Source organism: Rhinolophus hipposideros, assembly GCF_964194185.1.
Source record: "Rhinolophus hipposideros genome assembly, chromosome: 9".
NCBI classification, from domain to species: Eukaryota; Metazoa; Chordata; class Mammalia; order Chiroptera; family Rhinolophidae; genus Rhinolophus; species Rhinolophus hipposideros.
In genome coordinates this window covers 78,537,833-78,551,717 of record NC_138055.1, presented here as the reverse complement: position 1 = coordinate 78,551,717, position 13,885 = coordinate 78,537,833, and the positions used below count along the sequence as shown (strand labels likewise).

At 30.6% G+C, this 13,885-nt stretch overlaps 1 protein-coding gene across 1 annotated transcript in view; it reads right to left on the bottom strand.

Moving 5' to 3' along the window:
* Positions 1–5,222: 5,222 nt before the first annotated feature.
* LRRIQ1 (leucine rich repeats and IQ motif containing 1) overlaps positions 5,223–13,885 on the bottom strand; it is a gene marked incomplete at its 3' end in the record, with an annotated part of 181,737 nt that continues 173,074 nt past the window's right edge. Inside the window, exon 27 of the mRNA XM_081060280.1 lies at positions 5,223–5,365. Coding sequence (XP_080916406.1) covers positions 5,223–5,365 — 143 coding nt within the window. The remainder of the gene's footprint in view (positions 5,366–13,885) is intronic.

Sequence of the window (13,885 nt, the reverse complement as noted above, 5' to 3'; positions counted from 1 at the left end):
TTTGAATATGCATAGTTAAATATTACTAACAGTTGTATATTTATAGCTATCAATCAGAAATCATCTTATTTTTATACCTTTTTATTTTTCTCCAAGACATGTAATTTTAGGGGATAGGACAGCTGAAGTTTTCTCTTGTAAGATAATATGTTTATAATTCTATTTGATGAAGAAGTATTGGATATTTGGATTAAGTAAAATGCATTAATTTCATCAATTTATTTTTACATTATTAATATGGCTACTAGAAAATTTAAAATTACATATGTGGCTGTCATTATATTTGCATTATACAGTGCTGTTCTAGACCAATTCTATGAGGATTATAAAACAAGTTTGAATGTTTCTGTTACAGCCTTTGCAGGAGAAAACTGCCTTTTAGAAATTTGAATGGCATATTTATTTTGAAAAGTCATTTTATATTTACTCACCTGGTTGTCACTGGCAGATGCATTCAGGCCCCCAAAAGGCAAGCATAGGCTTGAAATGTTCTCTCACCTTTGTTCTTGCCATGTAAAAGTGGTTATAACATCATCTCCTAAAATGTAGGGATGCTATGCAGATTACATCCAGATATGGTGAAAATAAGCCTTGAAATAAAAGGAAAACTTTCCCTGTTGTAATGTTAGTTGAATTGGTTCACTTTTCTCAAAAGCTTCATAGAAAGCGTCTTTCTTTTTGTAGCGCTTTGGATAGTTATTGTCCAAAAGCAAAGAAAAACAAGTACCAGAGAAGCCCTCTCACTACCCTCCCAAGGCTAAAGGAGACATTACCAGTCTATCATGCTGCTTCATTCATTCTTCCTCACTGAGCTGTAAAGAGTCCTCAGACTCCTTCCTATAGGTTGCCATTCCACATCTACTAGAGGATTCTGGCCCTAAAGTGCAGGTAGGGATATAAGTTATAAATGAAAAATCACACGAGAAGTTTCACTTCAATTTTTAATTTGGGTAAAATTCTGGTTCCTAAGAATGGAGATGAACTACATATTTAGAGGGAAAGGAAAAATGGTAGTCAGGTAGTACTGCATAAAGTATTTGTAGATTATATGTTTTTAGAAGTTATAAACACACTACCACTATATTTGTTATTTTAAAATGTATTATGTTCATGTATGTAACTGTTATTGACTTTAATGTTTTATGTTTTAGATTGAAACTGGATTTTTAATACGACAAGGTGCCAAATATAATATGGCTCCCATTAAAAGACCCCCAGTTGAAGTCATGCCATTTGAAAAATTAGCAGCGATTTGTATGTAAAGACTGATATAGCAAAAACTACAAGGTGGGTGCTACGTAATTCTATTTCTTACCACCAGTAACGTAAAAATTTCAATGTGATTTTATAAGATGGTCTGTTTGTAAAACCAAATTACAAAAACATATGTATGTACAAATTTCATTGATGCACAGTTAAATTCAATTATGCCATCTTAAAGTCTAGAACTGAACCACGATGGAGGTTATCTTTTTATTTCACAGTATTAAGTATGGTTAGCAGAATCAAAGTTCCCTTTCCTTATAAACTAGGATTTTTGTGCCCTGTGTTCTGTGGTCAATATCGTTTATCTAGCATCTTACTAATTATTTTCTGTATCAATACACTCTACCTGTCTCACAGAATAGCCTCCAGATCAGTGCTATCCAATAGAAATAAAATGTTAAATAATACGTAATTTAAAATTTACTAGTACTCACATTTAAAAAATGAAAAAGAAATAGATGAAATTATTTTGTAATACATTTTACTTAAGCCACAATACTATTGTTTGAACACAATCGATATGAAATTAGGCATTTTTTAATTCTTTTTTCATACTAAATGTTTGAAATTTGCTGTTTTATATTTCATATCTCAATTCAGACTAACTATTGAAAGTACTTGTAGCTACATGTGGCTAATGTTTTAGACAGCATTGATCTAGAATGTGGTTTTTTATCTGCTAGAAAGAGGCTGTCTCTGTATCTTACACTCATCAATGACAAAAAAGGCTTCATCTAGGTAAGCAAAAATATGATGGTAGACAATGGATTTTTTGTATACCGAAATGAACAGAATTAGACCTATTAGTAATTAATTGGAAATTAGCCTTAACAACCATAAGTCTATAGACTGTTTAGGGGTCTTCTTTCCCGAAATCGAAGTATATTTACTAGATAATTCACTTTCCCCCAGTACAGTCATGAATACCATAAATCCAGATGAATACTTTTCTGGTCTTTAAAGATAATGGAACCTGCATCTGGCAGAAAATATGATAATAAATAAATATAACAAGAGGAGAATGTATCCATTTATTTAATCTCTATTAAGTGAATGACAAATGAAATTTTTTTCCAAAAGAATAAACAATTTTTTTCTTTTTTATGAAATATTTATTGTAGTTACTTTGATTAGAGAACACTACCAGTAAAATATTATCAAAATATATTCTATATATTTACTTTGACGATTCTAAACTTTAGATCAGTGCTACCCAGATTTTGAGAAAATATGAGTAAATTATGAAATAAGAGAAAATCATGGCAATGACCAATTTCAATAACTAAACAACATAATCAAGAAATACAAGAACTGAAGCTTATTATAATGATGATATGAGGATTTAAAATTAGGCAAGATCTCTTAAAACACTGCTATTTATTGTTTATTTGCAATTTCAATTTCAAAAACCTTTTAATCTTTGTCTGTGGCTTCCAACAACATATTCTTTCTAACTAAAAATTCATTCTTCCTTGTTTTCTCCACAAAAGAAAGACTGAAAACTAATTTCCAAGAATCCTGCTGTATTCTTTCTTTTGCCTTTCAGGCAGAGCAGTACCTATGGCAGTGCTTTGGTTTTTGTTATTCTACCCTTTTCTTTTTTAATCTGAATGCTGTGTCTCTAAATAATTTATGAGCACAATAAAGAAGTTAGGGTTTGAACTGCTTCCCAAAACATCTAATAAGATCTCTTATAATGCACTATATATACAAAGATCTTGTTGGCAGACCGAACCTTGGGGAAGCTGATATATCCATAAACCAATATAGTTCACTCTCAAATCAAGACATTCTGGAATTTCCAACACCCTAGCTAATACTTTTATCAGCCTTTTTGTGATTAGTGATTCATTTTAGCATTCTTAATAGAAATGCTGATGATTGCTTCACATAGCACTGGGGGAGGACAGGTAGGCAGGTGAGGATTGAGTTGGGAAAGGGTTGCATGATATGACCCAAATGTCATTATAGGTGATGCATTTGAATAGTAGCATTGCTTAGGTCTGTTACTGTCCATCCATACTTTAGCTACGTAAGTGACAATTTGGGCTCATAGTTTTAACTTACCAAATCTTAAAGACAATTATTTGCCCTACTGTTTCCCCAAAAGGACAGGAGAAAGAATATCTTTTGGTTTGATTTCCTTCAGGTTTTACTCAATTTTTAAAAAATTATTCAATTTAAAAATTTACCTTTTCTATTTTTATAAACACAAATTAATATTAAAATGATAAGTTTGAACTCTGAAAGATTTTTTTAAATGATAATTTTTAAGACTGGACTCGATAAACAACACTACAAAGAACTTCCAATTTAATACCATAATTAGAAAACTATTTTATTGACATAAATATCAATCGTTACCTAAAATTTAAGGAGCATCAGCATTTACCGTCTTCCTCAAAATTAATATTATAAAACAATTACACCGATCATAGAATAAGGAAACTATAGACTAAATTATTTGTAGGCAATAAAATAGTTTAATCATAACCAGCTCACTAGCCTTTCCACTTCATTGATTTGAGCGCACAAACCATAAAACCCCATCAATATCAGCTTTAATGTGGCTTTCTCCTGCAGGGTTCACAATAAGCTAAGATAAAATATTTTCCATCATTACATTATGTTGGTTTTTGGATGCTGTTAGTAACAGGATGATATAACAGCTTGTTAATAAAGCAAATGCACATGGAGCTTACGTTCCAAAACTCAATTTCTAGGTCACAACATATGAATCTATGTTTTCTCTGTTGATTGACAGTTCAAGGCTCATTAACATTTCTATCTCAATCAAGCTAAAAGAGATTTATAAGTTTGAAGTGCAATAGAGCTCTAAAAAAAGATGGGGGCGGGCACAAACTAAATAAATGCATCTCTAAATCTGCTTAGTCATTTTTAGATAAAATGTTTAAATAAAGGGTAGGGAAAACAAAGGAAAAACAAAACAAAAACCCTAAACTTCACTGGTTCCTATTACACAGTAACGCACTGGAAAGTCACGGGAGAACTTAGCTTTGTGAAGAAAGGTCCAGACTCAGGAGAGCAAAAGATCCTGAGGAGCATTAAAGGTAAATGCAGCATTTTTGCACATTGTATTTACTACAATAACACAGAATATTAGCCACACAATAGTAAGAGTTTAGTAAAATGTATCTGTCATTTTAGACAATATATGAATTTTACAAAATTATAAGGTTGAGCTTTGAAAATATTTCTAAACGATAATTTTAAGGCACTTTAACAAAAATTAAAACTATGGAGTACTTTGAGTCAGTAGAATAATGTTAGTGATCCAGAATTAGCATCTACCTTTTATAAATAAGAGTAACATACATCTGAATGAAACCTTACACATAAAATATTCAATTAATTAAATTGATAAATACTCAAATGTATATTTCATTTTAATTTAAAGAATGTATATTTGCTTAACATAACTCTAATCTAATGAAGATAACTTAAAAAAAGAGTCCATTTTCCTTGTCTATTCTTAATTACTTTATATATCAGTTTACCTTTGAAATATCCAATTATGTAATCTGGTAAAATCAAATTTAATCCATTAGTTATTTATTAATACTATAGAGTGTCAATAAAATACAGTTATATGCTCCCATGTGTATGCTATTACAATTTATTATTAATAACAACAGCCATATTTAATACATGTCATAAAATTTTAAACAAAAGAAGAAATTGGATATGCAAATTCCATTGCAATATTTCAAGAACTAATTTCTGGAGGCCATTCTCCATCAATACAGGAACAGAAGCAAAACTGTATTTTACAGATGGGAAATAGGATAACTCACCATAAATCAAAATTATGAACTATGCATAATAATGCAACTGAAATACCGTAGTCTAAAACCTTGTATCCAATTGGTAACCGGACCAGATATTCACAGACCTCTTGAAAAGAAATAGTGTGCCATTTGCTGAAGCTTGAAGGATTAGTGTGAAGTTTTCTCCTTCTTCTTGCCACTCCCCCATCCACCACTGAGATGCACAGGATTGTCACGGAATGACATGCGTTCTTTCTTAGAAGGTCCTGAATTTGTTATCATTGGTGCAAGTATTCCTTTAATTGAAAAACCTAGACAGTGATATTAAGCGTACATTTTCACTTAACTTGATCCAAATAAAGTTATGCTTCAAAGTAAGAAATATATTGTCAACAACATGCATTTTAAAATTATATGGTCTTTGAGTTAAAAAAAATATATTGAGTTTCCTTTTTACATGCAAAATAATATAATCAAAGTTTTGGATAAATTATATTTAGGTTAAATAAGAGGAATTGATTGAAAACGTTAAATAGATATCATAGTTTCCTTCTATCTACAATATCTCTAGTATTTCAAGACTGTGAGACATGTCATTTCAGTATTTAGATATTTAAATTTGTTTATATCGTCATAGTTTAATTTTTGTAATTGCTTATATTTTTATAAAAATGTGTTACAATTAGTTTTATAAATAGTTCGATTGAATTAAAAACTTCAGAAAAAACAATTCTAGGCAAAATGGAAAACATATTAGACCTAGAATCTAAAGATACTCATGGGTTCTAGTCTGGCTGCATAAAACAGGTTTGCAACTCTGGACAGATCACAGCCTTTCTGAGCCTTAGTTTTATAAATGAGGGAAATAATCTACATTACAGGTTGTCATGGAGATTGCTTCTGATCGTATTTCAGTAGTGGTAAGATCTGTGAGAGTGCTTTGTAAACAGGTGCTATAAACGGAAGACATTATTATTTGTATTCAACAAATCAGAATTTCTCTCGAGAAAGAGTAACGAAAAACTGTTGGAGGTTAAAATCAAATAGAAGTTGGGAGAATGGGATAGTGCATTAGCAATATTTTACTCGGAAAGACTATAAAATGCTGTATCAAGAATTTTATGAAAGAATTATGATCATCTGCTTTAAATTCCGTGGGGATTAAGCCAGCACACAGGGCTGTATCTGTGGGGAAGGGGTTTGAAAAGCCCAGAGTGAGGCGTTTCAGAGCTCCCTAAGTAGTGGCTGCAGCAAAGGTTCATGCCACGCTACTCTGGGTTGTGAAACTTTTGTGCTTTACATAAGTTTTGGGGGAGATATCTAATTATTTTTTTTTCTGAAATTAATACTTTCCTAAGTAAAATTTTCGATATTTTAAAAATATATGACCATATAGACAGGTTAGGAAACCTATGGTGCAACATGATGGTGAATATTGATTGTAAAAGTCCATTTTGTATTTAAAAGCTTTTTTCAAATAAAACCCTTTTGGTTTTTAATCTTAAAACTGTGATTAGAAAAACACATTCAAAGGAGTTAATGAGCATCTATAAACGAAGCCTATTTTACTCTTAGTCTACAAAGAGAACATTCCTGAAGCGTAGGGACAAATGAAAAGCTATTGTTTGAGAAAGTGTGCGCTAGGCACCAAGAGGCCTAATAGCTACAAGCAGGAGTCTGCAATGGAGTCCAAGACAGAGCAGAGATCAGGAGTTGAGAGACCTCCACAGCTGGTGCTCCTGAAGGCTCTCTCAGCAGAGAAAACCACTAGGAGATGCCAAGTGGAGTTGGCTTTCATGTGTCGGCCAGATTGAGCCTGCATTAAGCTACTCCCTGTCAGTCAGTCAGTAGTCCTTTGTGAGACTCTAAGAATTCTTTCAAGCAACAGGAATATTACTGGTGCAGAAAAGCAAGAATTTCCTAATGATAAAATAGCAGCCTAAAAAAATGTAAGAAAGCATGCTAAAAGCTTATCCACTTTCTGTTTACTAGTTACATAATGGAAATATATTTTTTCCACATAACAGAATGGAATGTCTACTTTGGCCTATTTAACACACACACACACACACACACACACACACACACACACACACACACACACACACCATTAACTGTCAACCCTCCTATTGCCCCAGCAGTAAAAATTCTTTGAATAAAATTCTTTGAATAAAAAAAATAAATTCTTTGAATAAAATTCTTTGAATAAACTATATCCTGAATAACAAGTGTGTATTTACTAGAACATATTACTTAAGGAGAATTCTGACACTGGAGGGGTGAGGGAGCAGGGAGATCTGAGAAATGAAGAACTTGGGCCACCTTTAGAATTCAGATGTACTTACTTCAGAAGGAAAAAAAAAGAGAGATAAATAAAAGAGTGGATTCCCAGAAACGGCTAACACAAATGTTTTGTTTCAATAGAGAAAGCTAAATCAAGTTCCTTGCAAGCATTATTCAAGGTAATAACTAGCAATAAATGTGTATTTTTAAAATATAATGCAATAACATAGTTCATTATTGGTTAATATTTTTGATGAAAGAATCTTAATAGTATAAAGATGTATTATTTAATGCCTTTATTCTTAATATAAGGATTTTATCAACGATTGCAAATAATACATATGGAAGAAGGGTGGTACTTTCTGTATAAAGTATTGAAATATTCACATATAATTTCATATACTAAAATAATTACTTCAAAATGAAATAAATTGAGTTACATCAAAGTACAGCTTTTTTTTTTTCCAGATCAAACAAATCTTAATTTTTAACAGTGTTTCTACATTCTTAAAAATTTTTCTATTGACTACAAATTTACGGTATGGTACAAGTTTATTTATTTATTTATTTATTTATTTATTTATTTATTTATTTATTTATTTATTTATTTCCCTGATACTGTTCTGTTGTTTTTATTATTTTGAAGCTGCTACTGAATCTTCATGTCTTTTTATACTTAATGTAACCCTATATTTAAAAGGAAGTTTGTAAATATTTCGTTGTTTAGTATAATTCCTTCAGCAAATAATAATTATAAGTTAAAAAACATATTGTGTGACAAAACACATTGTGTGACAAATACAAGGCAGCTTTATAGCAATTTTGAAGTATTTTTTCAGTGAAATGAAAATGCTGTAGGAAATTAGTCTTTAAAATTACATAAACACACGTGAATGCTGTTTTTAGAAAAACAATATTTTAGATGTGATTAAAGGCTTGTATTTTATTGTTTTGCTATGTATAAACAATTTGAGCAGTAATCGATATAGCTTATTCTCTCACTGCATTTAGTGAGATTATTTTTGTTATCATATAAATTCTTGAACCACCAGATATATAGAAAATAAATTGAGGAGTAAAACAACACATCTATTAAGGAACTGCATATTGGAATTCAGTGCAAAGCTATTACTTTGTCCTATGATTACTCTAGAAATGAAAAAAAAAAGCAATTTAATACAGTCAATGTATAATCATTCTAAAATTACTTACCCACATGAAAATACAATAGTGAGAGAATCTCGCCTCAAAAAATTGATATTAGAGCTAGACCTACTGATGGGTTCCTAGAATTTAAAAAAATATGACTAAAGGAGCTTTTACAGTTTTTTTTCTTTCCTGCAACATTATTGTTATAGATTTTATATTTCTTTAACAAGAGTTTGCTGCATATTTACAAGTGATCTTACTAATCAACCAAACGTCTCTTACAAATATGCTGAAAGTGTGTCTTGATAAGTATGCTTTATCTTCCAATTCATCACTTCTTTGCCACATAATCTGCATTCTGCTAAAGATTTGCTTTGGTCTCATAAATACTTTTGTTTTGTTGTTAAATTCTTGGTTCTTTAACAAATGTCAAGGTCTATATATGCTGTGTTTTGATAAGTAATTCAATATGTAAAATGCTTTGAATGACTTTCCTGGTATGGATAAAAAAAAAACAAAACAAAAAAACCATTAAACAGGTCAAAATAAAAATTTCATGATGTATAGTAATACGTCATTAGATTTTCATTGATACACTTAACACTGTGTGTCTGGATATAGAAATTATTTCAAAGCTCTTCCCATATTGTATTGCTTAACAGCAGATAGAGCATAAGTAAAGCATGGAGAAACAAAAATATTCAACATTTTAATGAAAGTGACCAGAACAAATTTTTAGCAGGAAAGCATTTACATCACTTTAAGTGCTATGAATGAGTTACATTTGGCAAGTCTGAGGTTGAGGTAAATATTACAGTGTTCAAATAACAGTTGCTTTTTAAGGCCATTGCTATATCCAACCTTGAATTATAATGATCATTTACAGTGAACTTCAGGTAGATAGTTTAAAGTCTCACATTAAGAATTAAAATAAATAACCAGCAGGTTGGTTACATCATATTTGGATTTCTTCAAAGTAACATGGAGATTTTGCTTGTTTTTGAATTTTTTTTCAAGTTTCTTCAGTGAACAAAACTTTTAAATAAAACTTATAAAAAGATTAATAAAATACCTGATTTTCAAAATCCCAATTGGAAAATGACATTTAGTTATCCTTCTTACCCAAAATTTAAGAGACATATAAATAATAAAATAGGTGTTTTTTTTTGATACTCACAAAAACATACACAGTATTTGTTGCTAAAAGTCACACTGCCAGTTATTTCTTTTTTAATTAACATGCGTGACATATAATTAGTTTTGTCTATGTACATTTATTAAAAAAAAACAATTCTTAATGATAAAAGCTAATACTTATGTAGAATGGGGAATCTTGTTTTGGTAGATATTGTACAGGTTTTTACTTTTGTATATTGTCTATTTCTTGATCTTTTATAATAGCTACTCTTCATAGTTGATTTACAGTCTTTGAGGCCTCCTTATAATATGCACTGTTTTCCCAGGTTTCATTGTTTTTTAACACACTGCTGAGTTTATTTCTTTTAAAGATATCTTGTGACTGTCTATACACAGACAAAGGTGGCTAGAATGTGGTGCTGAAAAATACTGTCTTATTTCTATAAATTCTGTGGTTCTTATACTACAGAATTTGTTTTCTTTGTTTTTTTTCTGAAGGAACTTTTTTTTTGAGTGATTTATTTTTGGTTGCAATATCTAAATAGGTTTTGTGATTTTTTTTCCCCCCAGGATTACATTTGCTTTCTGTCATGTGGCCCTTAAATTAACTAAAACACTTTTCATTCTATATAACTCTGGTTTTTACAGTTTTCTGGTTTCTCATGAAACCAGTAGACTCTTATCGAGTACAGTTATCCCCCCTTATCCATGGAAGATATGTTCCAAGACCCCCAGTGAATGCCTACAAGCTCGGATAGTACTGATTCATATATATATGAATATATGAATATATATATGAATATATATATGAATGTTTTTCCTGTACACACATACCTTTTGATTTAAAGGAAGCACTTTATGGTTTCTCTTTGGCATTTCTGATTTGCTAGCATCATTACTCTTGCACTTTAGGGCCATTACTAAGTCAAATAACGATAACTTGAACACAGCACTGTGATACCACCACAGTTGATCTGATAACCAAGACAGCAGCTAAGTGACTAATGGTAAGCAGTGCTATACAGCTGGACAAAAGGATGATTCATGTTCTGGGCAGGACAGAGAGAGACAGAGTGAGATTTCATCCTGGTACTTGGAATGGTGGCAATTTAAAACTTATGAATAGTTTATTTCTGAAATTTTCCATTTAATATTTCCTATCCATTTAATGTGATAAATGTTATTTATAAAATAGAAAAATTATCTCCCTTACATGATTGTTGTGAGAAGTTAGTGACATAATGTAAGCTAAATGCCTAGGCCAATTCCTGCCTCATGTCTGGTATCAGTAACCTAATTAGAACAATATTAAAGAAATAAATAAAACTTATGAATTGTTTATTTCTGGAATTCTCCATTTAATATTTTCGGACTGTGGTTGACCACAGGAAACTGGAACCATGGAAAGCGAAACCATGAATAAGGGGAACTACTGTATTTAAACTTCTACATTGATTAGTAATAACAAGTGTAACTCAATAAGACATTAAGAATGAAATTTAACAAACTATAAGCTACCCAAGTATTCATTTTCTATGGCCCACAGTTGATTTTAAAATCAGGTCATATATCCTTTTACTCTTGTCAAAACAGGGAAGGTCCGTTCCCAACTTCTCCCATCTATTTTTTTTTTTAAGTTCTCGTTGGACTCTATTCAATTTTATTATAATTACAAGTGTCCATAAGAGTTTGTAATTAAAGAATAATAGCATAAACAATGCTAGTTATTGAGAGAATTGTTTACCCTTAATCGATATTCATAATCCTTTGAAACAACCCAGTTGTTATATAACATTATATTTAAATTCTAATAATCTCCTCTTACCCCCATTTTCCTATGTTAATTTTGCTAAAGTGATTGTTTAGCAAAAATATGCATTTTAAGTAAATTCCAAAATGTTTACCACTGAGTAGTTATCCTTTGGAATGTAAACACTTAAAACCTAAATTAGATTTTCAAGATCACCTGGGGTCTTTGGAAACTTTAATTTAAAATCTTCCTTTTATTTACACATGAATTCAACATGTATTTATTTAGCAGGCACTGTTTGCTCCATTCCGCCTTTCAATGGAGCTTTCCTGTCAATTTTCTTCCATGTGCCAAAGAATATTAGTAACTATCAAACTGTAATTGTTTTCTATCTGACTCTCTTTTCATAATTCTATCTTTACAGTCCTCATGTGGAACTTCTATAAAACAAATACTTATTTTCACATTCCCAGATAGTGAAGACTTGTGGATAGGTTTCTCAAAATCTTTTCATGAAAACTTTCATTATCCCTTTTCATGCTTATTAGTTCTTAGCAGAGAGACATTTGGCAACAATAAACATGACTAGCCTAAGGAGTTATTACATTATTACACTTAGGTTTCATTCATTTGACAAGTGCATTTCACATTTGACCATACCCATTTATTTTTGAATCATGTTAGCTAGTATAAAAAATTGGCTTGAAAGGAACAATAATAACTAAAATTAAAAAAAATGTCAGAGTAAAACAGTTTGTGTTGCATAAGAAAGAAGAGGATCATGAAGGGGTGAAAACTAAAATATTACAGTTAGAAACATGGTGCTTTAATCTATTATCAATAGAGCATACATGGTCACCTCCTTAAAAATCTTAAAATGCATATAGCTTTTTTTTGTTTTGTTTTTGTTTTTTACAAAGAATAAATGTAGTTGACATATGTACAACTAGTTCTCTCATACAAATACAGTTGAAATTTGTCTTTTTCTGGATGATGTCAAGTGCTGGTGAAACTAACTACTGTTTTAGGTCTGTAAACATTATTCTGTGGTTACTAATAACTTATATTTAACTGTCTCTGGAATCATTGTTGACTGTTTCATTAAACTGTCTCAGATCTTTGAAATTGGCAGTATCAAACTGTTAAAGGACATTAAATCAACAGCTACATTATGTGCCTACCCTGTACTAGACTTTTGATATATATTTATTACATGAATCCACCATCCATGTAATCATGCTTTTGGTATAAGAGTAATTAATTTTGATGATCCAGTTCCGGTTATGTGAATATTTTAAGGGTTGAAGTGTTAATGTGTTTGTTCAAGTGATTGTCAAAATTCAGGGACAAAAATATCAAAACCTAACAAATCTGCATTGTGAAAGCTCCTGTCAAAAAACTTGAGACCAAAAAAAATCAGAGTTAATAAAAAGAGCCTTAAAGTTTAGAAACTGACATTATTAGAGACCAACTCTTGCTGAACAACAACAACAAAAATAGTTCTATGTGATGTAGGTTTAACTTCTTTATTGACATGTTACTTTAAATTGAATACTTCAGATAAAAAAACAAAAGAGGAGAAACAAAGCCAGATCTCATTTTATATATATAACAAAAAAGTTTAACTTGCCCACAATTGTTTACAAAATCTTATCTCTCCCTTATTATTTTTTAATTTGTTTTATTTTAATTTTTGTATTAAATTTATTGAGGTGACATTAGTTAGTAAAATTGTACAGATTTTAAGTGTATATTTCTATAATACATCATCTATCTATTGCATTGTGGTTCACCACCCAGAGTCAGTTCTCCTATCATCATATATTTACTTTTATCTGGGCAAAAAATATAACGTCTAGAGTGGGATGGAAGTTTGAATCTTTTAAATGTGAAATATGATAGTCAAATCTTACTTCTTGTACGATGAAATTTTGCAGCAATTGGCATATACAGTGGTATCACAGTATTATTTTATTAGAAGATTTTGTAGGCAGAACATCGTCATTTATAAGTATGACAATTAATCAAATGTATGCCAGTTAATTAAAGTTTAGCATCAACAAAATTTTTGCTTGAACACAGTTACATTACTTTTGACTATCAAATCTATTAAAAGAGTATTAGGTGCTATTGCCCATATTTTCTCATCACCCATTTGATCTTTAATTCTTTGCCAGTGTTAATTCACTCCTAACTTTCCTGAAAATTCACATTGAAGAAGTAGTAGTGAATTAAGAATCCACTATGTCCCAAGTCCTGCCTTGGCACTTTATATTCACCATCTCTTTTTATCATCCTTACAAGTCTGCAAGATACATATCACCCTCATTTTTAAAATGGGGAAACTGAGGCAACACAATTAAATTACTTGCCTGAAGGTAAATGATAGTAATGCCATTGAAACATGGCTTTACATGACAAAAGTTTATCATAAAGAAGACAACATCTTATTTAATATTTGGAAATAAAGTATGCCTCTAATATAATAGTACCATAAATAAAACCATTCAGT